Below are 24,838 nucleotides of genomic sequence, written 5' to 3'. Positions count from 1 at the left end.
ATATGATAGCCAGCTACAACACCATCCTCTGTCAATAGAAAGTAATGCTGATGGATGGCTAAAGTAGCAGGTTAATTAGCACAGTATGAGATGATCACTCAGGTCAAATAAAGTTCAGAGAACATTGGAACCTATGTTTTAGTCACATTGAAAATACAGTGAAGGACTACACTTGGTGTTATTAAGTATTCAGCTTCCTTTTTTACTTCATTTATTCCTAATGTTGCATTGTCCACAGCCACCTGATGGCAGTCATTATGGTGGATCGAGCTCATTAATTTAGAATGGCTAAAAAGCAGTTTCAGTCGTGAAACTACTTTTCAGCTGTCACTTATGAGAAATAATAGACACCCTCCAGCCAATCAAAAACTACTACGGACTCAGAGTGTGAAGTATTGTGACTTAATCCTCACCAAGATGGAAATTCCTGAAACAGGACCAGGCTTGATGTGTTATTAAAATGCAGCCTAGTGCCATTTGTCAAAGGTTAGAGAGCACAGCACTTTCATTAAGGGAGCCAACTAACAATATAAGAAAAAAAAGTTGTTGCACTATAACAGACTTGATGGAGTTATATAAAAAATATTCAATGTTACAGTTTTTGAATGGATATTATTTATTCAACAAGTTGCGTCTTCATATAGCTAAATATTAGCTCAACCAAGGTTGAGTTTAGACTCAAAATTGTTTGTTTTTTAACATTCAACCATATGAAAATTTAACTCCGTCCATCTGTCTAATCTCTTTAAGCCACCATGAACCACTAGGTGGTGGTAATGCACACCTGTAGATTTCCTGCCTACCGCCAAGACAAAGAACAAGAAGAAGACGTCCAATATGGCGGCTGCTATGACGACTAGCTGCGACTAGCTGACGCCCTCCATGAGACGTCTACGTGTTTTATGTCTATTATACACCTGCGCTAACTGTAGGATTTGAGCAGAGACAAACAATAGTGAGTATAAACAAGAAACAGAGAAGTGACTTACCAGAAATGTCCCTTTTCTACAAAAGGAAATTTGCCTTTTAAATTTACCAAATATTTCAACAGTGTTAGTTTTAAAAATTCATAAATATGGATGTAAACTGCAACATACTGCTACCATAAAGCAAACTCTGGATATTATGTGAAGCAAAGTTACAACAGCAGTGTTTAAGCTGGAGTTATATGGCGAACTCTAACAGATATGGAATAACAAATATGTTTAAGGGAAAATATATTTCTCTTAAAAATATTTGAACTAGTGTAGTTTGGGGCAGAACAGCAGGGTTTAAAAATGAGCCTGGTAAGAAGACTGAACGAATTAAAGCCAAACAAAACCGGCTAAGTCCTGCACCAAACTCTCCCTGACTGTTCGTAACTTGTAGACATGCCAGTCTGTGGTTCGCCCTGCAACAGCTCTGTGATTAATACCTATGACAAATCGGTAACTAATGATCGATTGAGAATGCTTGGCTTCTAAAGACCATTTCCCCTTCACTTACTTTGCCTTTTTCTAAGCCATCTGATATTTTGATCACTTGCCGGGGCCATGTCAGTGGAATTAATCTCTAATTTAAAGCTTGAGCCATCTCGTTGGCACAAAAGTCTCTGCACCGAAGGAGATTTTTTTTTTAATGATTTATTAATTCTGAATTCACCTGCTACCGATGGGGCATTTAGCCAGAACATGTCCTGACTTCAGAAATCAGTACAGAAAAGGTAAAAATACTGTTAGATTGTGTTAGGTTCTTCATGTATATCTGCAGTGCTTCACTTCTTCCACAGTTTAGGTTCCAGCCTTATTTCTAGCGTTGTGCAAGTTTGTTAGAAATAGTAATCCCACAAATGACCTTTATGGAAGTATTTACAGTCTTTGCTTAATACTTTGTTGGCAGCAATTCAAGCTGGCGGTATTTTTAAAAACAATGCCACCAGCTTAGCTCACCTATCTTTAGGCAGTTTGACCTGCTCCTATTTACAGTTCTTCTGCAGCTCCGTCAGGTTGAATGGAGACATCTGTCTGCCATTTTCAAATTTCTCCAGAGACATTCGATCGTGTTCAAGTCTGAACTCTAGTTTGGCCACTCTAGGACATTCACACAGTGGTTCTGAAGCCACTCTAGATACCTTAGCCACGAGCTTTGGGTCGTCATCCTGCAGAAAAATGAACCGTCGCTCAAGTCTGAGGTCCACATGCTATGGAGGAGTTTTTCATCCAGGATGTCTCTGAACAATGCTGCATCCATCTTTCCTGACTAGTCCGTCACTTCCTACTGTTACAAAACATCTCAATAGCATGATGCAGTCACCACCGTGCCTCACTATAGGGATGGTGGAGCTTCCTCCAAACATGACGCCTGGCATTCACACTAAAGACTTCAATCTTGGTCTCATCAGGCCAGAGAATCTTGTTCCTCCTGCTCTAAGAGTCCTTCAGGAGCTTTTAGGTAAACTCCAGACAGGCGGCCATGTTCCTCTTATTAAGGAGTGGCTTTCTGGTCACTCCACCATCCAGGCCTGATTGGTGGATTGCTGAAGATGGTTCTTGCTCTGACAGAGTGACCATTGGTTTCTTGGTCTCCTCCCTGAGTAGGATCCTTCTCTCCTGGTCACTCAGTTTAGATCGGTGGCTTCTAACCAAACTTCTTCCATTGACCAATAATGGAGGCCGCTGAACTCAGTGGGACCTTAAAGTAGCAGAAATGTTTCTGGAACCTTCCACAGATTGGTGCTCCAAGACAATCCTGTTACGGACAACTACAGACAATTCCTTTGATTTCCTTCTTGGTGTTTGACCTTTGACCTTCCGTCAACCGTAGAACCTCATGTAGGCAGCTGTGTGCCTTTCCCAATCAAGTCCAATTAACTGAATTTACGACAAGAGGATATCGTTTAAGCTGTGAAAATATCCGAAGGATTATTTGTGTAAATAGTTCAGTCTAGAGCTACTTGTTTTCTGTTTTCAGTAAGTTAGCAAAACATTCATGGATTTGTGTAAAGACTGTCGAGGAAAGACTGTAGCATAAGATAATGTGTAAAAAGTGAAGCGGCTGTGAATAAGCTCCAGATGCTCCGTACATATGTGTGGGAGGCTGCATGTAAGCAGTACCAGCTTCGTGTGCTCCAATGTGCTTCTTTCTGTACTTCGATTCGAGATCAGCAGCGATCCCTAAGCAGTTACTTTATTTTATTTATTGTTTTGTTAAATAACACATTCGTGTCCATCCACCCATACCCGATGTGCTCCGCACGTCCGTCAATGAAGACTTCATCCATATGGAGAAAGAGCAACATGGCTCAACATTTACAGCCTCATGCATTATGCAGCGGGGGCTTTTAAGAAAGATGATTGGAGAATTCCCATCTGACACGCAGCTGCGGCATCAAAGCAGGAGTGGGAGGAGAATTAAATCGTACAGAAATAAATAATGGTCGACTTGATGTCTTTGCTAATTAGGATTTCTGGCGTTTGGGTCAAAAGGCCTCCAGGAGGAAAATGGAAAAAAAAAAAAAAAAAAAGCCTCAGAGGAACAGGTCTGGGGTTTTAAGGTGGTGAAGCACAACAACATGCTGTGTTCTCTGACAAAGTCTTTTATAACAAGCAGTTAAAATGAAATCGCATGTACAGCACCTTGTGGAATCCTGCGCTTTGAAATCTTTTAACGTCTTGTCACGTTAGCGTGCTGTTGGACCCAAACAATATCAGATCATTTGTAAGTGAAAGAAGATGTTTTACGGATAAATTTTTTTTGCAAAGAGGGACATATTAAGCGCCCACTTTGCTCCTGATGCCTACGTAAAGTCTTATGACAGCGGTCGTGTGTGGAGGTCTCACAGCTCGGGTCTGCACCCTTTACAGCCTAAAGATCCATTTTTGCTGTCAGGCCAGCCAAATAAAACTCCTTTAGAGCCACAAATGTCGCATGCCTTTCTGAAAAAAATATTCAGGAAAAATCTTCTATGAAATACAGTGTCATTTAGTTTCTAATTTTAGGATTTAAAATAAGGATTAGCATCAAATTTAGAAAAAAAAATGAATAGATTTTTTTTCAATGGGATGGAAATTGATGAAATTTCCATCTCACAGATGGGGGGAATCAGGGGAGATTTCTCTTGGATCTCCCCAGAGATTCAAGAGAAATGGATCTTAAAACATGATTTTAGAGTCGTTCTTTGTGGAAAATCCATGTTATGTCCAACAGTTGTTGATTCTTCGTAAGTTTTAGCCAAAGTAATTTAGAAACCTAAACAGAGATTGTTAATCAGAAAAGCAGCACCAGTGAAACTCTGGAGGAGCTGCAAAGGCTCAGGTGGGAGAATCTGTTGACTGGACGGCTACTGGCTTAGCCCACAAAAGTCAACATTTTCAACACCTTCGCTGTTAAACATGGTGGCGGCAGCATCATGCAAAGGGGATGGTAGTTTTCTGAGAGCAGGGGAAGGGAAGCTGGTAGGAGACAAATTTCAAACGATACTGGATGAAAAACTTATTAGAGGCAACAAAACACCTGACAGTGAATGGCCTCTGACCCACCTCACAAAGCTGGAACTATTTTGTAAAGAAGAATTGGTAAAAGTGTCAGACTCTAGATTAGGGCTGAAATGATTAATCAGATTAATTACGATACTAATCGAATATTGAAATAAAAGTAAACTAATTTAGTGATTGGATAATTGTTGAAATGGAGTATGCAGACACTAAAACACACTGAAAGAACAACACTGAGCAGTAATATGTTAATATTGTAAGTATTTTTTGGCTCCAGATGCATCATTTGCCACAAATGGACAACCATTCACCAAAGGAATGCTGCTATTATACTTTAGGCTATAAAATGATTTAAAAATTCGAATTATTTGTTTATTTGCATTTTTTTTGCACAGAACATGCTTGAGTGGGAGATATGAAAAATCTGCAGAATGTTGTCCATTCTGCCACATGAACTTGTTTAATCGATTAATCATCAGAATGATCGATTACGAAAATAATCATTAGGCGCAGCCCTGGAAAGATGAAAGCTGCTGTAAGCCCAGAACACTTGCAATGGCAGCTGCAGTGAAACGTAGTTCTGCAAAGTATTGACTTAGAATACAAATACACACCACACTTTTCAGATTATAATATGAAAACCCTGTATCATTTTTCTTCCATGTAACAATTATGATCAAGCTTGGTCGACCATATTAACAAAATATAGATTTATTTTTTTTTTTTTAATTTTGGGGTTTTTAATGTGACAAACTGAAAAAAAATAAAACACCTCAATGTGATATTTCCCCCTCTGTCACCTCCACTGCTGCCGAGTTGCCACACAAACACTAGAGGGCTCCCTCTATGGGCAGCTAAATGATTCCCCTCTGCTGTCATTCACACACACAGCCGCACTCACACACTCTTAATTCATCCCCGCAATGATGAGCCATGACCTTTTCATTAACGGTCTTAATAAGAGCCTCACCCCCTCCCACACCCACACTACTTCTTTTTAGCTAACCAATAATTCGTTTTTTTTTTTTTCCTGTTTTATTTAATGCACGTGAAGAGTTTTCCCTGTTAAAATGCAGAAAAAGCTGTAAACATCATGGTAAACCCGGAAGGACAGAGGAGTTCTTCTCTTTCCCTCTCAGCCTCCACCGTGTGTCCATCTGGTCGCTCGTGAACCCGATCAGATGACTGGTAATGAGCAGCCGCGCGCGGCTTTCTGCGTGTCAGAAAACTCACGCGCCGTTTCCCCCCCAACAGTTAAAAAAAAGAGAGTAACAGTTGAGGATAAAATGCGTACAGCTGACGCTTTGAACACGAGACGTTAACCTTTTTTTATTATTGTTATTATTATTGACATAATTATTATTACTGTGCGTCCGTGGCCGGTGTTGAAGCGCCGTGCGTTCGTTCATTTGCGCGCCTGTTGACCCGACTCCTCATCAACCCAATGAGCGCAGCGGAGGGAGGTTTCTCCCCCTCACTTTTCCTCTCTTCCTCTCCTCTCCTCCTCTCCTCCTCCAGCGTGCAGCTCTCTCCTCCATCTCCTCCTCACTTCCCCAGTCGGCCAGCCAGCCTGTCGGAGCTCCTCTAACTGCGCGCCACCAACACCGTGTCGCTCCGCATTGACTAACTGCAGGACGGATTTTCTTTATTTCTTTCTCTTATTCTCTTTTTTTATTTTTTTGCTGTCGCCCAGGCGCTTGTTTGCACATTTTGGTTTTCATTTATTCATTTATTTTTATTTGCATTTATTTATTTATTTTTTTTTACCTCGGAGGGAAAACCTAATGGAGTTTTTAGCGATTTTTGGAAGGCAAAACGCTAAAATAATGCAGCAGCGGGAAAGGATCCGAGTCTCACGAGTAAGTACAAGCGAGCCACCGTTGCATTAAAAAGCGAAGCCCCGTCAGGTAGGCGACTGACACCTTAATACACGGTCAGGCTGAAGAAGTCTTCTCTTCTCCTCTTATCCGAGCTCGTTTGAGAGATTCCGTCCCCAAACCCAGCAGGTTTGCAGAAAGGTCTGCAACTTGGCTTATCTTTTCTTTTTTTTTTTTTTCCCCCCCTCCCCTGAACTCCTTTCTGCGCCTGTCATACATGCCGGCTGCATGTGGCTGATTCCCCCGCAAATCGGACCGCTTGTGCGCTCCAGTCGCTCAGCTGATGCGCAAAGACCGACTGAAACTTCAGAGAGAGTGAGGAAGAGAGAGAGAGAGAGCGCTGTTGGATGGTACAGATCCAACCCGGCGCCTCGTACTTTATGGATTTGATTTAGAAACAGCAGCAGTAACGGAAATAAATAAAGAAATAAATAAATCAAGCTTGAGCGTTTTCCCACCTTGGACAGCTCCTCTGGCTGGTTCCCGGCGCTCCGTTGGCGCCTGAGTCGCCTGGACGGGGCTGCCATCCGCCGGGGATCTGTCCCTCTGTCTCTTGGTGCTGAAATTTATGCTTAGGTTCAAACCGAAGTGGATGCAAGACTTAGAAAAACGCAGTGCAGATTGTATTTAAATATTTGTAAAATCTTGTCTTAGGAGATTTTTTTTAAAAAATATTTCTTTTGTAATATGTAATTTTTGGTCTCCGGGTCACAATATAGACTTCAGTACTGTAGCTTTGGGTTTCAAATAATTGTCCTTGGAAATGCAGTAGCCTTACGTTATTGGGTCTGTAAAAGTTCCTGGGAACTGGAAACAATCTGCTGGGCTCAGTGAAATCCTCTGCATTAGTTCTTTGGTCTTTATTCCTGTCTAATGAAATCACACCCAGCTGGTAAAAGTTAAACCTTTAAGAGAAGAACACCAGCTTTGCCTTATCAGATTGTTAGAGAATTTGCTTGGAAAATATTCAAAAACATCAACTTTGTGTTCATGCTTATCACAAAAGAACACTTCTGGTGTGATATTCCATATCTGCTTCAGTAAGTAAACATACCTAAACCTACCTTTTTTTTTTTTTTTGGCAATAATCTCATCTGGTTTCTTTTGATATCAGAGGGCTGCAGTCCTGTTGACATCGCTCACCTGCTTCACCTTGGAACTTAAAGCACAGGGGAGGAGGAGAGGGTGTCTGAGGAATCTGCCTGCAGTGTGTGAATGTGCTCAACTTGTCACAACATCGATCACATAAAATCACGAGAGTCCTCAAAATCTGACCGGGATAATCCCCCCAGAACGACAGATTACTAACGCAGCAATCGGATATTGTAGGGGAGGGGGTGGAGAGCCTAGGAGTACGGTTCTTCTTGTTCTAGGAAGGATAAGGTGAAAAATTAGATGAGGATGTTGGGTCAGGGCCGCTGCTGTTCCTTACAGCTCCCCCCTCCCAAACACCTCTCCACTCCCTGTAGCTATGACTGTCACACAGAACTCCTTCAGATGTTTCTTTGACTTCCTCCTTCCTCGCGACCCTCCATGAGTCCGAAGAGACTAACAAACTCTGATTGCTCCCTTTCAGGTCTCCCCCTTGGAGTAACGGCCAATGGACGCCACGCAGAGAGCCTCACCCCCCCTCACCAACTGCTATGGAGGCACGCCAAGCTACGCCGGTGACCTTTATCGCACCATGAATGCAAGCTCTGCCGCTCTAAGAGGACACAAGTAACCTTTTCTTGTTATCTAAGAAGGAGCTGTTGATCTGAAGAGAGAGGAGGGGGGAGGCGGGGCAAGAGGTGGAGAGAGGAGGAGGAGAAGAAGAAGAAGAAGAGTCCAGTAAAGCAAACAAACTGTCAAACAAGCAAAAAGAAAAAACAAGCAGCGACAGGATGCCAAAGAGGTCCGAGGAGATGCTGGTGGATCTGTGGATGTCCTTGCTGCTGGTGTGGATTACTTGCGTCCCCTCCGTTTCCACGACCCCCGTTGGGGGCCAGTCCAGAACAGCACAAACCGGAGGGTTGGCGGCGGCGGCGGCGAGCGGTCTTGGCGAAGGACAAAGATTACTGAGCCGCGCCAAGAGAGGATGGGTTTGGAATCAAATGTTTGTGCTGGAGGAATTCTCTGGACGGGATCCAATCCTGGTTGGCAGGGTGAGTGTTTGTGATTGTCAGCGTTATATTAAGCTTGCTTATCGTGTGCAAACATTAATTCGGCCCGTCTGAATGGGTCCGTCTTCCTCCTTGTTTCGCTCTCTTCCCAATGGGTGGTGGGAGGGCTCGGTGTCGAAGAGGCGAGAGGGAGGGGGAGACGGAGATTTGAGGACGGAGGCTGAGAGAGGACATGGGAGGGCAGGGGTCTATATGGACACAATCTAAGCTACATCCAGGCAATATTTTCACTTTTTCTTTTTTTTTTGTAGCTTATACCTTTGTATGCCCTTGAAGCAGATTTCTAGTTCTTCCCACAGTTTCTGCAGGAAGAACCTTCCCTCTTCCCGCTTTGCCACATGAAGGCATGCATTACAGATTATGCATGGCACAGGAAGCACGTGGGGTAGGCTCCATTTTCCATCCTGCAGCTCAGGGCCACCTGCTCCCCCCGGCCCTGCGTCGAGGTGGAAGGCTGTTGGCTGGCCCCGCCAAAGCAGCTTGTTCACAGCTCTTTGCTGACTTTCACCTGGGGAGAGTCAGCCTGGCATCTTCCCTTCACTCCCGCCCGACAGTATCATCCAACCACTCTGGCAGGAGCAGGGACACAGGCCACCGGGCGCAATATTTGATCTCGTTTGGTAATAGCCTTTTGCAAACAGTTTACCAGAATCTCAAATTGGACAGCAAGCTTGTATCCCCAATGTTGCTTATGACTCACTGGCCAAGTAACTACTTTAAGCATCGTCCTCTGTTCCAAACCTTGTCATATGGCCTCATCAATTAAAGATTGGCCACCACGTGGGGTTTGCACCTGTGCTTTCAGTACATCGTGCAAACACGACACAAAAACGCTGTTAAGTGATGCATTAATTTTTCAGTCGAGTCATTTAGGCCAGCCTCCACAGGATTCGACAATGGCTGCTCATTAGGATGCAAGAGGAAGCAAACACTCGCGGGGGCCACGGGGTCCACACGTGAGCTTGGAACTCGAGGTCTCCGCCGCAGCTGTGGGATCCAGAGCGTTGAAAGCTCGGGATGTCACCTGACAAACTGTTACATAATCATGTTTTTCTCTATATTTTCTATAAAAAAGAAAAAATAAATAGAGAGAGAAGAATTTGTGATTAACCGAGTTGAAAATGTTCTACAGGAAATAGCAGGTACACAAACACTCTACGGTCCATATAGTGAAGGATGCTCTCTGTCAAGGCCTCTGCTAATGCAACGGAAACTTGACTGTAGGGCAGGTTAGTCACAGGTACCTTCCTGATGAAGGACAGTGCGAGGACCGGGTGCAGAACGGAGGGGTGCTGGGGGAGGGTGAGCGAGAGCTAGCCCTTTTGCAAAGCGCTGATGATGGGTTGCGTTCACTGCAAGGTTAAGTGCTCATGAGTGTGGCTGGCAGAGCCGAGATAAGTTAGACCAAGATGGCACCGCATCGGTTCAGGACTATAAATCTCCCTCTCCCTTTTCTGTACCTCTGTCTCCTTTTCTTTCCACTTTTTTCCTCCCCGTGTTTCTCACGCTTAATTAAAAGATGAATCAAATGGGTGGGAGGTGGGATTCAAATGGGTCGTATAGCTCTCTGGGTGTTTAGCTAGATTTCCTCCGCAGCGTCTGCCGCAGACGATTATCCAGGAAGTCGAGGCAGAAGTTGGACTTCTTCCATCACAGAGTTTGTTTATAGCCACCGAACTCCAAGCCTTAATTTGACTCCTCCCTAATCCGCGCCCATGACCCGACTCCTCTCACCTACGCTGACGAAGTGAACCAGAGAAAGAGACGGTGTTTATGAGGAAGAGATCATCCTATTGATTTTCTTTTTAAAAAATATATATACCAGGGTTCCATCTGCTGTGTTTTCTCTCATCACAGAGCATTAGCATAAAGATAGGAGAGCTGTAGTTCATGGGGATTGAGGGGAGTTAGGTATGGAAGACAGAGACGGACCACTACCAACCATGACAGTACCCCTATCTCATGGCAGCGCCACCACCGCTGCCCCAAGCCCTCTTTTTTCCCTTTTCTCTTTTCTTCTTCAGCGCACCGTTTCCTGACATTGTGATTCAGTGAGCGACGTGCTCGTCAGCCCCCGTCAGTCCCGCTGGCGTCGGTCGAAGCAGACATACAGTACCTGTTAAAGTGAAGCCGGGGAGACAGCTGTGAAAGCTTGTTGCTTGGCTGTAGCTTAAAATGAACACTGAGTTGGAGGGGATTTTAAGGATTACTCATCATGAGCCAAAGGTGCTTCAGAAATATCCCTTCATTAAGAACAGAAATAGGCAAATGTGGGAAAGCAGACAGACTCAGTCTTCCAGAAGCAAGAAGGAAGAATGCATGCGACTGGAGCAGACAGAGAGCCCATAAGCAGCAGCTGTACAGGCTCAAGGATTCGGAGAGCCAGAATTTTTGCTGCTTCGATGTCGTCCCAGTAACAAAACAAAAAAAAACAGATAAAAAGTCAGCAGTATACAGTCTGCTTTAATGCATTAATGGTGATCTGTGTAGCAAATTCTGAAAAATCTGATTTCTTTCTCTCCATTGAAGGTGTCAAAACTCCTGCTGTTTTCAGTGTGTAAGCACATCAACCTACAGCCTGTCCTCTGATGTATTTCATTTGGATAATCGGATAGAGGTTAGCGTCACGCTTTGATGCATGTATGGGAATGTTTCTGTCATTTGATCTTTTTCTGAACATGCAGGATGTATTTTATCTTGTTAATGTGTTGTAGTTCTGGAATCGGTCAGAGCAGGAGTTGGGGGGCCAGAACTCGAAGACGATTGGATATTGATACCTGCCTGTTAAACTCTCATTGCTTCCTCTCCAAACGCCGATCCACACTAACTTCCAAACACTCGCATTCAATAACAGATTCAATAACAAAAACAGACCCACTCAATAAATTAAAATATTGTTGAAAAGTCGGTTTATTTTAGGAACTTTATCACCCGTGAAACACATTACATGGATTAATTGCACACAAATGGATGTTTTCTTTTGTTAATTTATGCTAATTGTGATGATTTTCTGCTGACAGTTAATGAATAGATGACATTTAAAAATTGGAATATTATGTCAGACCAATAAAAAGAAACATTTTTATGAGATGAAATATGTGGACTTAATGCTTGTTAAGGTTGTCAAGTTTTAAAAGGTACTTAAACTTTAAAATATGAAGAAAGTATCAAACAGCCGGTGTCATACTAAGGCCTCAACACTCAGTCTGTGGTTCAGAAATGATTGGCTATCGTCCTCTTAATACCTAAATCTAATTGTAACTTTGGTGTTTAACCCTAACTTTTAACACATTAAACACAAACTAGTTTTAAAAAATGATTAAATTTGAAATTGTTTAATATCCTATGTGGAGAACTTTGCATACCCAAACTGGAAAGAGTGAATATGAATTAAGTTTTGGACTGGTGCTTTTTAAATTTGCAGCAGCATTATATCTACCTGCTGGCTTTGAATCGGTATCAGATGACTCCCAATAAGAATCTCTCAAACTGCTCAGATTCTGATTTTTGTCCAAAAAACAGGAAACGATTTTATCCCCAAGAAACGCCCGGGTCCAGACTCTGCGTCTGATCCGAGCCGTCGGCCTTGTCCTCCCGCTGTTCTGCCTCTCCAGTCAAAAGCTGCTTCAATTATTAAAACATACAACGACGCAACTCAATTACACCAGGCCATTAAAGGCAAAACACTGTGTTGGAACAAAAGACAAACAGCGTGCAAATTGCTGCGTTTGCACCAAAGAGATATCCGGATGTGTTCCCCCTTTGTAGTGCCTGGCAGATTGATGGTAGTCTGCACTGAGATTTTTCAACTTTTTTTTTTCTAGACATGACTTCTCTAAACTCCTTTACTTCAGATCATTTAACACGGATCCTGTTTGGTTTGCTAATGATGGATTCCAGGGCTGAAATGGAGTGTAGATGCACTAATCTGACTGATCCTTCATCCCATTGTCCAACGCTTTCATCCGCTGCAGCATTGTGTGTATGGGGGCGTGTGTGTGTGTGTCTGTGTTTCCACAAAGAGAATCTGTAATCAACCATTAATATTCATCAGTTCAGACTGAAGTGTGAGATTGCAGGGAGTGACAGTGATGCAGACCAAAAAAAAGAGAGAAAAAAAGCTTTGATTACTGATTCAGCAAAGAAAATGGATACATCTGTAAGAGGGGGGAAAATGGCTTTGTCTTTCCTCATATGTGTTCTGAGGAAAAAAACACGAGATTTATCGTTTTTAACAAGCTGCAGGAGAGCATTCTCAACCAGACGGAGGGGGGGATAGCGTCAGGCTGGAGCGCTTCTGGAAGTCTGCTGAGTGCTTTTTTGCTGGAATTAAAGGTGATATTTTGTAGACTGCGCTCCCTTCAAAAAAAAAAAACAAAAAAAAAAATTAAAAAACGAACTCAAGAGGCATTTCTGGGACCGACTTCTTTGAAATGTTTCAGTTTAGTTTTTTCAATTTACGTGGTGCATTCAGGTGAAACCAATAAAAAGATCTCGGGGAGATTTAATTGGTTCAGTGTGTTGTAAAAGCAGCTGCTCCTTGCGTGTGTTTATGTATTTATTGGATTCTGTATCTCATAAAGTGAAATTTTCACAGCTCATATGAGTCGAGGTTTTAATTGCTTGTCGTTTTGTGTTTACCACCTGGCTTTGGACTGTTAATGCACCGGCTTTGTCCAGGATAGTGCATTAAACTAATTTCAGACGTTGTTGTTTGATGCTCTCTACTTGGCCTGGTTAGTGGTATTGACGTAAACCGAGGGTTAAAAACTAAAACTTCGCTTGGTGTCACCCGTGCTGCTGAAAGTCATTTAAATGGCTGGTGTGTTTTCTCTGGCTTGTTAACACATAAAGCAGCCCAACTGGTCAACTTGTTGCCAATCAACTTGTCTGTTTTCTGACAGTCATTGCTTAGAGGTCTAAGGACCACGAACTTTAAAGCTGGTTCAAAACTGTGGCGTAATATCTTCATTACTCTACGACTGTTAGCTAATGTCACATTGGTAGACCCCCATCAGATGCACCAGCCACAAAGCAGAACAGGTCAGTTTTTCCTTAATTGATGATCAACACGTAAAATACAGAAAAATGTGTCCATACAGAACCAGGGCTGGGATTAAAAAATTTCAACGCAATTAATAGCAGTTTCCTCTTTTGCATACAAAAGTCCTGAACCGGAAACTTTGTATTGTGTTTCTCATACTCCTGTAATGCTAACGCACATCCGCAAATAGGAGAGATGGACGACAAAGCCGCTTCCCCTGGTACGTTTTAGGTTTTTAAAAATTGATCTGATTGGACACTGGAAAAGACTATTGTTGTGCTTAAAGGATTCATCATATCGGCGAAGCTATCCAATGCTATACATGTTGCAGCAGCAGACGTCCCCAATGCTAATGTCAGTGTCAACAGGCCACAGTAATAATCAATGATTTGGATGATTTTAGCAGCAGAAGGAATAATTGTTGCTTCTCTCTTTAAAGCTAAAGTAATTCAATCAGGTTATGTTTGTTTTTTAAAAGTCATAACAGATACCAATCACATTCCGACTTGATGCACTTCGGACTGCCGGGGCTACATGTGGGATGCTCTGTAAATCCCAACTCGATCTCTCCGTCTCCCTCTCTTCCTCCTCCTCCTCTCTCCAGCTCAGACTTGGTGATTATGGAGAGAGCGACTCTTGAGGAGGAGTAAGCTCGCCCCCGGGGCTGATGGGGTGTGGTACGGTGACATTGTTGAAATTTCTCCGAGCGTTCAGCAGAGATGGGAACTTTAAAGGCGAGACCAGGGTCCTGAACGGAGCCTGGAAACAAAGTTCCCGTTGATGCTTGGCGGATCAGAGCCCGGCCGCCGCCGACTTAGGCCTGTGATGCCGCCGATCCCCCTCCCACCTTTATCTACATCCAGTTTCCTTTGCAGCTGAGCCTCCTGTCTGGCTCTGCCTTTGATTGATGGATGAGGAGTGGGAGTTAATGAGAATATTAGCCGAAATATTGCCGGTGATTGATAGCCATTATGACACGTAAATTACAAGCATTGGCTCGGATATAATACGTTCTGAAACGCAGCCTGAAATTAGACGCAGGTTCCAAAAAGCTGCGGAGAGAGGGTTGAATCGGAAAGCTGTTATTAAATCCTGGAAAGGGAAAAGCCCATCAGTGTTTTTGTTGGACTTGGTTCCATTTGCTTTCTCACACCCACATCAGCTCCTGGAAAATAAGAAATGAAGAAATAAATAAATAAATAAAACACCACACAGCTCTATAATCTCCCTTCGAGCTGTGCCACACAGATCCGTATTGAGCTGCTAGTCTCAGATCGGCATCCTTACCTCATGTGTACTTTAAAAAAAAAGTAACACATGCTAACAGCTTTCAGTCTGCTGCTTCTCTCTGCCTTTCCCTTTCGACTGGCTCGGTGGGCTCGCCTCTTTCCCCGAAGGCCCTACCTGGATAGTATATCACCAACGCCAGCGGGGCCATTACATCAATGGACCGTGGTCACAGTCTCCCCCCCCCCCTCAAACCCCCGTTCCTTTCCAATCTCTCTCCCTCCCGGACCGTAATAGAACACCGGGCGCGGGGACGGCTCTGATGGAGCCGTGGGATCGCATTAGCGCTGCCCTTGAAGAGCTTGACAGGTCGTCCGTGCCTTTGTGTCGTCGTCGGGCTTCCCATCAACGACAAGCCCGGTATGTCTGTGTGCGTCCAAGTCCAGACAGACTCGAATGAGATGAGCAGACACAGGCCTGGATGGAGTATATTTAGACAAGAAGGGCTGTGTGTGTGTGTGTGTGTGTGTGTCTGTAGCAGTAAATACAATGCGCCTGCCAGGCTTTATAGCAGCCGTATCTTTGCAAACATTTGCCAAGGTGTCAGCGTGGTCATATTTATGAGAGATTTCTCTCCAAACTGCATTATGTGTGCATTTGAGCAAGTTGAAATCTCTGGCGCTTCGAATTTACAGGTGACCTTATCCTCACAGGCATTATTACGTTCCCCCCTCCATACACTGATATTACCCGCATCCTAAATGCTATTGTGAAGTGTTTTTATTTTAGCCAGCCAGTCTCTGGTGATTTAGCGGCGCTGATGAAACTGCTCACGTTTTCTTTTTTTTTACCTTTCGGCTTATCCGTCACGCTTAGAAACGCGGTGCATGATGGGAGTTATTTGCGCCTCATGTTTTGTCACGTTATAGCCATACAAGTCACTGTGTTTCATCAGGGTTTTATGTGATTGGCCAACACAAGGCAGTGATTAATTGTGAAGTAGAAGAACGAACTACGTGGTTTTCTATATTTTTCACAAATATAAATGGGAGAAATTTGGAATGAACTCGTTATGCATTGCGTTGAACTCGTAGTTTTCTGGCCGAACTCTAATCTTTAAAAATCTTGATTCTAATTTTGGCCAAGAACGAAAAAGTCGCAAAATATAGATACAAAGTCATTGAGTTAGCTACAGCTGGGTGATTATTTTTAACTTTGCAGTGGCGATGCGACCCAGTGGGTGGGTGTGTGTGTCAGTCAGCCCTCTCTCACACCACAGCAAAAGGACACGGTGGCTGATTTTAAACTTTTACAGAGATGGATAAGATTGATTAAATATCAGCCGATCGCCCAAAATCCAGAAAGTCTGACTTAACTTATTGATATAGTGCTAATTATACACAAGCTGCAAGTGTTCCTGTGTGGGTGGACACACTGCATCCATTCTTGTTTGCTAAATAGCTCAGGCTCAGTCAGAATAAACTGAGACTCTTTGAGCCTCAGTTTATAAGCTTCATCACTGATTCTTAATTGGACGTAGGTTTGTATTTGACGTCATGGCAACCCTTTGAATGCTTTGATCTAAAGCATTCAGTTGTAGCGCTGGCCATTTAGTTTTAGTTTTAGTTTTGTTGACCTCCTTGAAGGTGAGTCTCCACCTGAGACTCTTTAATATGAGAGCAGCAGCAGAACTGCTGAGTGGCATTTGAGGTCCCAACTGCAGTTCAACAACACCGCAAATCTGGTCCCCCAGCTCAGGTGATTAATGCAGATGGAGAGTTTTCTTTTTTTTTTTTTTTTTTAATTAACAAAAATCCAAGTATCAATTAAAATGTTTTAATAAGAAATGTTATACGCCAGAAAATATTCATCTTTTCAAAACCTATCTTTTTATTTTCCCTTTAGTTTCACCGTAAACAGGCAGGTATTTTATATTTGGTTTATGACTGAGCGGATGTCCTGATTTTAGCTGTTTTTCATTATTTCATTTACTTTTGAGTGATGATTTTTGTCCACATTTTACTCCATTTGTCTCGTATCAAATCTGACCAGCTTACCTGTCTCCACAGCATGATGCTGCCACCGCCAGATCTCAAAATACGGATGGTATATTTTCTTTTTTTGCCAAACAATTTTGCACGCCGGCTCAAACATTGGATATCAGCTGACATTGCAAACTGCAACCAGAACTTCCTTTGATGCTCTTTCAGCGAAACGTTTTCCTGTCGAGTTATGATCCATGGTTAATGTTTGTCCTGTGTACAGAACATCCCACCTTAAAGTTTGTATCTCTGTAACTCCTCCAGAGTTACTGTGGCAACATTTTGCTGATTCTCAACATTTCACAAAAATTTGTGCCACAAGTTAAAGATTTGCATTTGAAACAACAAATAAATAAAAAAACAAAATCTATATACCATCTTCCTTCCACTACCCAATGGTGCACATTTGTTTTGACGTGACAAAGTGTGGAAAAGGTCAAGGACTGTGAATACTTTTGCAACTTGCTGTAAAATTCACTCCAGCCTTTTCTGTTGCATGCTGCAGTTTTTTTCCCCTCCCCTTGTTCGTTTTCATATGGGAGTCGAAATCAGGTTTCCGCTCGGTGTATCATGAGAAGGCACGCTCCGTCCGCGCTCTCCTGTGTACATGCATCAGCTGCAATAATAATTTAACAGGAAAGCACATCAATTCACATGGCTTCAGAGTCCCTGGGCAAAATAACAAGCTTGCCGCTATCAGTCACATCTGTGGCTTGGCATGATTAAATCCGTGTTGTACGGTGAAGAGGGGCCTGACGCGAGGCCGCTCTCCCCGAGCTTCTACATCACTGCTAATTCCTAGCAAATACCTCCCCCAACCTCCTCCCCTTTACGGCTGCACCCAGGACTGCGTCGCTATGATTAGCACGCTCCCCTGTCAGCGTTTGTCGGTCAGCGGAGTCTGGCTGTTTCGGGGCTAAAATAAAATGTAAAAACAGGAGAGAATTCCCAACCTCTCATTAAGTCTAAATCTTCATCCCTGCCCTCGCTTAACTGGCTCCCCTCCCCTCGCCTCTCATCTCCTCCCGCCCGTCTCGCTCTGCGCCGCTCACCGGGGCTTGGCCTGCGCTGGCTGTGTGGAGGTGGAGCGCTTATTGGGCTAAATCATCTGGCTCTCTGCCTTGAACTTTGCTCTAACTAATTTATAGGAATTAAAGTGGTTCACCTCAAAGACCTGTCTGCCACGTTGTCTTGTCTGAGTTGGTCTCCTAAAGCAGAAAGCTGCTAAATTTAAATGATGTATAATTTATGTAATTATGAGATGAATTTGAAGCTGTAACAGATTTAAACCTGTCTGCGTTTTGCCTTGTGTTGATAATTTAATAATTGTTAAACTGCGTATAGTAGGTTACTGATGTCAATGTATGACAAGGATTTATTGCCTTATTGACTAGATTTGTTAACTGTTATTTTTCTTTTGCCAACAGATTATATATATATATATATATATATATATATATATATATATATATATATATATATATATATATATATATATATATATATATATATATATATATATATATATATATATATATATAGTGAGAGAGAGATTATTTATTGAATATTTCCTTTAGATTTGATATAAATGTAGGCATTTGGTAAGGATTTGAGCTAAATGGAAATATGCATCACCAGGCCATGAATGAGTGCAGCCCCGTCTGTTCTTGGTTTAGTATCCACAGATTGTTTTGTGAAATTAAATTTCATAGAGGTGGCCAGACCACAGCAGTAAAGATGTTGGGGTGGCACAGATAAAAATAAATAAATAAACAAAACTGTAGCAGAGGCTATGCATGGCTAGCACAGCTCAACTTTGGGTAGTTTGGGACAACTAGTAAACTATAGGTGTCTTCTATGTGAATTAAATGAATGAAGGCTTTCAAGCAGATTAGCAGCCTAGATTAGTTTATTATACTCTGGGTATTACTAATAAGCAGAAAGGTAAAATAACAAAAAAAATTTTTTTTTAACAAAATATGTACAAAGCTTAAAATTACTTAGAACTGCTGCTAAGCTCTATGTCAAAAGATTATTCAAGAATTTTAACAATTGTAGGAATTAAATATGCATTTCTGCTTTATATAAAATTAAAATTCATTACACAATTGTAATTGTTTTTTGTCTTTTAATTCAAGTAGACATGGGCATTTATCGTATCATCTACCGTGATAAATTTCTTATAAGAATTTTGATTTATCATTGCCACAATAAATTCCAGGTAATACTGTTTAAAAACTCCTAAGCTTGTTCTTATTGTCAGGATTGTTAGTTTTACTATTTTCTCCACTGTTTGTTCAATGAAAGCATCAATAAATACCAATATTTTTAAAAATACAACTAGTATGAGAACACTGGTATAATAAAAATGGGCATTAGACATGGGAATGTTTTTCAAGAGCGTTATTTGTGTTTGTGGGTCTATAATTGCTGTGACACACAGTCATATAGTTACCTAAGAAGATGTAGTAAACAGTTCTTATCATAACTTATATTGTTATCACATAATACATCAAAATATTTAGGTCCATATCACCCACCCCTAAACTCAAGGTCACTATACTGTGAGAGTCTCACAGGCCCAGACTTATTGTTGATGTTGGAGACAAATCATAGGATTACCAGAAAGAAAAAAAAAAGTCTGAACAAAGAAAATAAGAGGAGAATAATTCTGGTCTGTATTCTGGTTGCATCTGAATACGGACCTCATCTTCTCATCTACTCAGTGGTTGAGAATTAGCCACTGTAAATGAGGTTCTGATTACCCAAATCTGATTATTCAAATCAAAAAGCTTATGATTATGTGAAACCTGCTAATTGGCCCCTGCCTCTGACGTGGCTGCAGAAGCGGCTCCGGATTCCTGCAGGATTCGTGCTCTCTCTTGGGCTCCGTGCTTGGCTCCACTCCCTGGGAAGCTCCTCTCCTATTGACGGATCCAAGCGTACGCGAAATGCTGCGGGCGGCTGCAGGCGGCTTATCCCCGCGCCTCTGCTCCGAAACGCGTCCCATTAGCCAAACCGGGACTGCCGGAGTAATCTCTTTAAGAACGGATGTTGCTATTGTGTGCGCGCTCGCGGATGTGCATTGGGCTCCAGCGGTTTGCTTGGAGCGCACGTGGGCTGGAGGAGGAGAGACAACGAGTTGGCAGTTCTGGAAACGGATGGTGTGGTGTGAAAAGGGGTGGGAGGTGGACAGCCTATTTCAGGCCCTTAAAAGACAGCGGTCCTCTTCTCTTTTCCTCTCATCAGTTGCTCCCTGAGCTCCTCCTCTTCACTCTCCATGAACGCCTCACACAATAAAAGCAACATCAGTAAACAAAAGGATGTGACATTTACTTGGAGATCTGTGTTTTCACCTGTAACAGGCATTAAAGATGATTGTCATCACTCCTGAGCAGAATGCTCAGGGTTGCTCACCTCAATCAAAAAAAAGATGGAGAATCAATGGCCCTGTTCTCTGCAAGCTCTTCTCACTCTGTGCAACCATCCCCGACTCTGGTATCTGGGTGCCAACAGACTGTGGCTTTGACCTTTCCCGCAAATGAATCATTTCAGTTTAATGATCCTTTCTGCAGAAAGAACAAAAAGATAGCTGGAATAATAGGGGATAGAGAGGAGACGGGGTGCAAAAGGCCAGAACACGAACCGTCACCTTCCCCATACTTTATCCTGGAGGCTGGAGAGGACACCTGTGTCCCTCTAATAGCAGCATTAGCATCCATGTGTTTGTGTGTCTAAGGGTGCATTCACACCAACACTGGTTAGTTCATTTTAATTGAACTCTAGTTTGTTTGTCAAGAAACTCTAGTTAGCTTGGGGAAGTGTGAATGTATAATGAAACTCTGATGACCAAATAAAGGAACTCTGGTTTCCCTACAAACCTCGGTCTCTGTTCGGTTGAAGTGACCTCTGATGCAGTTCGAATGTATATGTAGATGCCATCGAAGACATCTCCAAAAACAGGAAGAGGACCAAAGGGCCTGGCATAGTGTGTAAATAATATAACTAAAGCAAACGTGCCAGTCTAGTGCTGGGGGAATGGCCAAAGACAAGAAAAATCCTTCAATCAGACATCACTCCATTTTTGACCTCATTTTGTGAAGAGGGAAATTGTGCTCAGTGTCTTCTTCAGAGGTTTTCACAGATTTTTCAAAGGGTTTGATTGTATGATACTGTGGTAAAGTGAACCCCAGCAAATGTTGCAACTTTGGTCCCCAGTTAAATCGAATCTACCATTCTGCTTAGTCTGGTTTAATCAAGCTTTATTTTGTTTGCTGAGAAAGTCTGGTTTGTGTTGTGAGATGTGAATGTGCAATATTGAACGTTAATGTGGGCCGAAAAAGAAAACTCTGGTCTGGTACAAACCTGGGTCTCGGTTCAAATGAATGCCAAGGAGACCAGAGACCGCCCCAAAAGCAGGAAGCCAACTATAGTTCAGGGCATTCTGGGTAAACGCAACCACAACAAACGCGAGAGTCTAGCAGGAGAAATGGCTCGTGGTGTTTTGCCAAAGACGAGAGAAATCTAGCAACCGCTAAAATCTGACACCACTCAATTTCTTTTTAACTTTGTGAAGAAATGTCTTCTTCAGAGGTTTTCATGTCGTTTCCTTCAGTAGTTCTTGGTGCAGCGCCACCACAGTTGAAGCAGGTGTTTCAATTAGTTTTGACTATGAAGACACATTGCAGAGGGAAAGTGAATTACAGCATTTGAAAATGAAAGAAATGTTGCAATTTTGGTCGAACCCAGTCTATCCGAAACTATCAGGTGTAAAAACACTCTGGGAGTTCTCTGATACATCCAGCTCATTCCTTATGAATAAGCTGTCTTAAAGAAAAACACACCTTTAAACATACAAAAGCAGGTGGTGGTGATGAAAACATATTCTTCCCTGAGTGTGTGAGAGTGAAAATGACACATTGGAATTCTTTTTTCTTCCCTCCTCCGATGTTTGATTAAGTCTTCATTTTTATCCTAGCGAGATCAGAAAAAAAAAGGGGTGGTGGAAAGTAGGATGGGGTGCTGGTGGTGGCTGGGAGGAGGGGGAGCGGCATGAAAAATTCAAAACGTTATAATATAAAATCCAGATGAATCATGAATGCTTTATGGGAATCAGGGCCGGGCACACTGGATGTTGAAATTGTGCTCAAAGAGGCCTGTCGTGTGCGCGTCCTCTGCCAGCGCCACATGCGACACCGAGGGACGGGGACGTCGGCCCTCTCCACTGTGAAAACGAGCCGCGGAGGGCAGTGAATGGAGGATGCCAGGAACATGTGAAAAGCTTTTAAGGGCCAGAGGCCTTCTGTCGGCGAAGTACGCCTAATTGCTTTCATCCCTCGCCGCAAGCGCTTGTTGTTGTGCACGGCGAGTGGACATGAACGGATGGGCCCATCTGATAAAATATTAACAAATCTTTGCTTACAACCAACTCTCCCCTATTGTTGGAACATAGCATTCCAAGAAAAACTTCAACTATCATAAATAATAGAGCATCCAATTAGTGGAACATCCTCGCACGTGGTTTTGATGAAAGAGCACAGTTAGCTGAGGTTGGATGCGGCTTTACTAAGACCACTTATGAGTTTAGGACACGGGTGCCAAACCTGCTGGAGTGCTTTTATTAAGCAACATAAACACTGATATGATTGTCGGCAGAACCCCTGGTTGAGCAATTGAGTCACTTAGGGAAGATAAACTGTGATGAAACTGTTTTACACCCGTTTGTAGAAGCAGAGGCTGAGCTCCCATTGCTGCAGCTGACTGAAACATGGGAGCTCAACCTGCCTCCAGACCAGGTGTCCATGGCGACCTACTAATTGGTGAATTGTTCTGCTTTGGTACAAGTCTTGTGCACAGAGGAGGTTGGTATATTTACAATTTATTGGGTGGCATGAGATGTTGACAGCGTGATAAAATAGTTATTTAGATGTTGCCACAGTGTCACACTTTTGCCGTAGACATGAGTTAAAGCAAAAATGTGAAAACGTACAAGACAATCCACATTCACCATGACTATTGCTGCCAATATAAAGTTAATACAACTGTAATATTTTTATAATCTCGACATTACGCTCTCCAGTGTTTGTATTTATGTTCTTTGGTACACTGTTAACCAGTGGGAGTTTTTTTAATTTTGTAGAAATATGGCAATTTATAAATGGAAAAAAAGTTATCTAGGTCAGAAAGTCAATGGATGATAATGTCTCTCTAATTAGTAATTACCGACCATATAGTAGGTAGCATGTGTTTCTAAGGACATTTAATGGAAGGAAATCTTCAGCAGAACCAGACGGAGGAAGGGTGACCATCTGCCTTGACCGGTTGGGGGTAGGAGAATGGGCTGAAGATACAGACATGAGCCCAGAGTCGGGGATACCTGCTAAAAACACAACACTCTACAAAAATAATAGCAACAAAAGTTGTGGTTTGAGGATAAATGTGGGAAGAGGCCTGATGCATCCACAGCAGGTAGCAGAATAGCTAAAGGCACTGCTCACTCCTCACCACAGGCATTTAAAAAGTGAAACACCTGAAATCCAGAGGTAGGAAAGCTGGCATTATGACTTGAATTTCTCTAAAAGTGAAAAGTTATTCAACTGACAGAGACTTCCACTCACTGTTGATATAGTACAGAGTTGTGAAATGTTCCTCTCAAAGCTCTTGATTTAGTCCAGACCCTAACATGCATCGATAAGAAATGGTCCATAACAAAGAGACCATTTCCATAGGCTTGGTGGACTCAGCCCTGGGCAGCTGAGGGGCTCTGCATGGCCGAGCCGAAGGACCAAAATCTGTTCTCATTGTTGCAGCTGCATGACAAAAATCATGTTGCTTTATACTCGACCCCCCTGATGAATCGTTTGCTCCATCTCAATGCGAAACTATTGAATGATTGGTGAGAATTTCACAAGACTGTTTGTTTACATGAAAACAACCTCAACAATTCAACTTCCAACAGATTTTTCTGCAACAGAATAGCATTGACGAACAAATGTCTGAGGCGGTACACCAAGTACGTATTCTTAGACTAAAACATTAAAGCTTCCCCTCAGAACATCTTACCGACACCTAATGTATGTTTTTTTCCCCCCGATAACATGGAAGATGTTGCAGCTCGTCTGTCTTTATTTCCTTTTCCTATGAACTTGTGAAGTTGGTCCTCTCTTCTGTGATTGTTCTCTTTATTTTTGTAAAGCACACATACACCAAAACACCATGACAGTTTACACTATCATCAGGAGGGATTTCCAAGGCTACGTTTGGTGTGTCTTGTGTGTATGAAATTGAACATCCCGAAACCACATGTCGACAGTTCGACTTCAGTCTGACCATTGAGTCACCTGATGAGAACTCTGAGTTCAGCTCCTCTGTCTCCACTTCAAAAACACTCAGTTGAGGAATTTCAGGCATCTGATAAGGATTACTCCTCAGAGACTCAAAAACCTCTGGAAGAACTGTATGTTTACTCTGATTGAGGACATTTTTAGGAAGAAAGATATCTGAGATTCCCTCTTTAACATGTCACCCCAACAAAAAAGCAATCTCATACAAACACAAAAAGCTGGATGGATGGGCATCCACTCTGGATTTTTCAGATGTACTGAAAGGAAAGAGGCTTTAATGATGGAAACTGAATCAAAAATGTGCAGTGGAAGCTTTAATGACTTCCTTGTCTTCTGTGTAAAGCGGTTGATCAGGCCTCGGTGGTCATTACTGTCATTCTACAACAATCCCAAGGTTTAATCCACACTTTGGTTTGAAAGGCATTTATTAAAGTGAAAGCACAAAAGTTGAACTCAGCCGAATTTCCTGAAAGTGGAAGCCTACCTCGCTAGCAATAAAATCCCTTAAACAATGGCAGCCTTCTTAATATTTCATGTGTGTGCCACACAAAAGGAAGGCAGGTTTGTCAATAGAAGCGTTTTAGTCCAGTAACCTCAGGTCGGGGTGTACCCGTTGACTGAGTCTTTTCAGAGAGAAACAATTAAAGTGCTCAAATGTCAAGCAGCAGGTG

General features: G+C 42.6%; 1 protein-coding gene across 3 annotated transcripts in view; it reads left to right on the top strand.

Moving 5' to 3' along the window:
- The window catches only part of cdh8 (cadherin 8), a 374,224-nt gene that overhangs the window by 221,326 nt on the left and 128,060 nt on the right, over positions 1–24,838 (top strand). Inside the window, exons 1-2 of one of the 3 annotated variants that reach the window (XM_044135649.1) lie at positions 825–955; positions 7,926–8,493. In XM_044135649.1, the coding sequence (XP_043991584.1) occupies positions 8,233–8,493 (261 nt within the window). In that variant the 5' untranslated portion in view covers positions 825–955; positions 7,926–8,232. Of the gene's footprint in view, positions 1–824; positions 956–5,986; positions 6,332–7,925; positions 8,494–24,838 lie in introns of those variants that run through there. The other 2 variants (XM_044135640.1, XM_044135659.1) reach the window with 2 other exon arrangements.

The sequence above is a fragment of the Gambusia affinis genome, linkage group LG02 (genome assembly GCF_019740435.1).
Source record: "Gambusia affinis linkage group LG02, SWU_Gaff_1.0, whole genome shotgun sequence".
NCBI lineage: Eukaryota > Metazoa > Chordata > Actinopteri > Cyprinodontiformes > Poeciliidae > Gambusia > Gambusia affinis.
The sequence above is the reverse complement of the archived record's forward strand: the minus strand, read 5'-3'. Positions and strand labels throughout refer to the sequence as shown.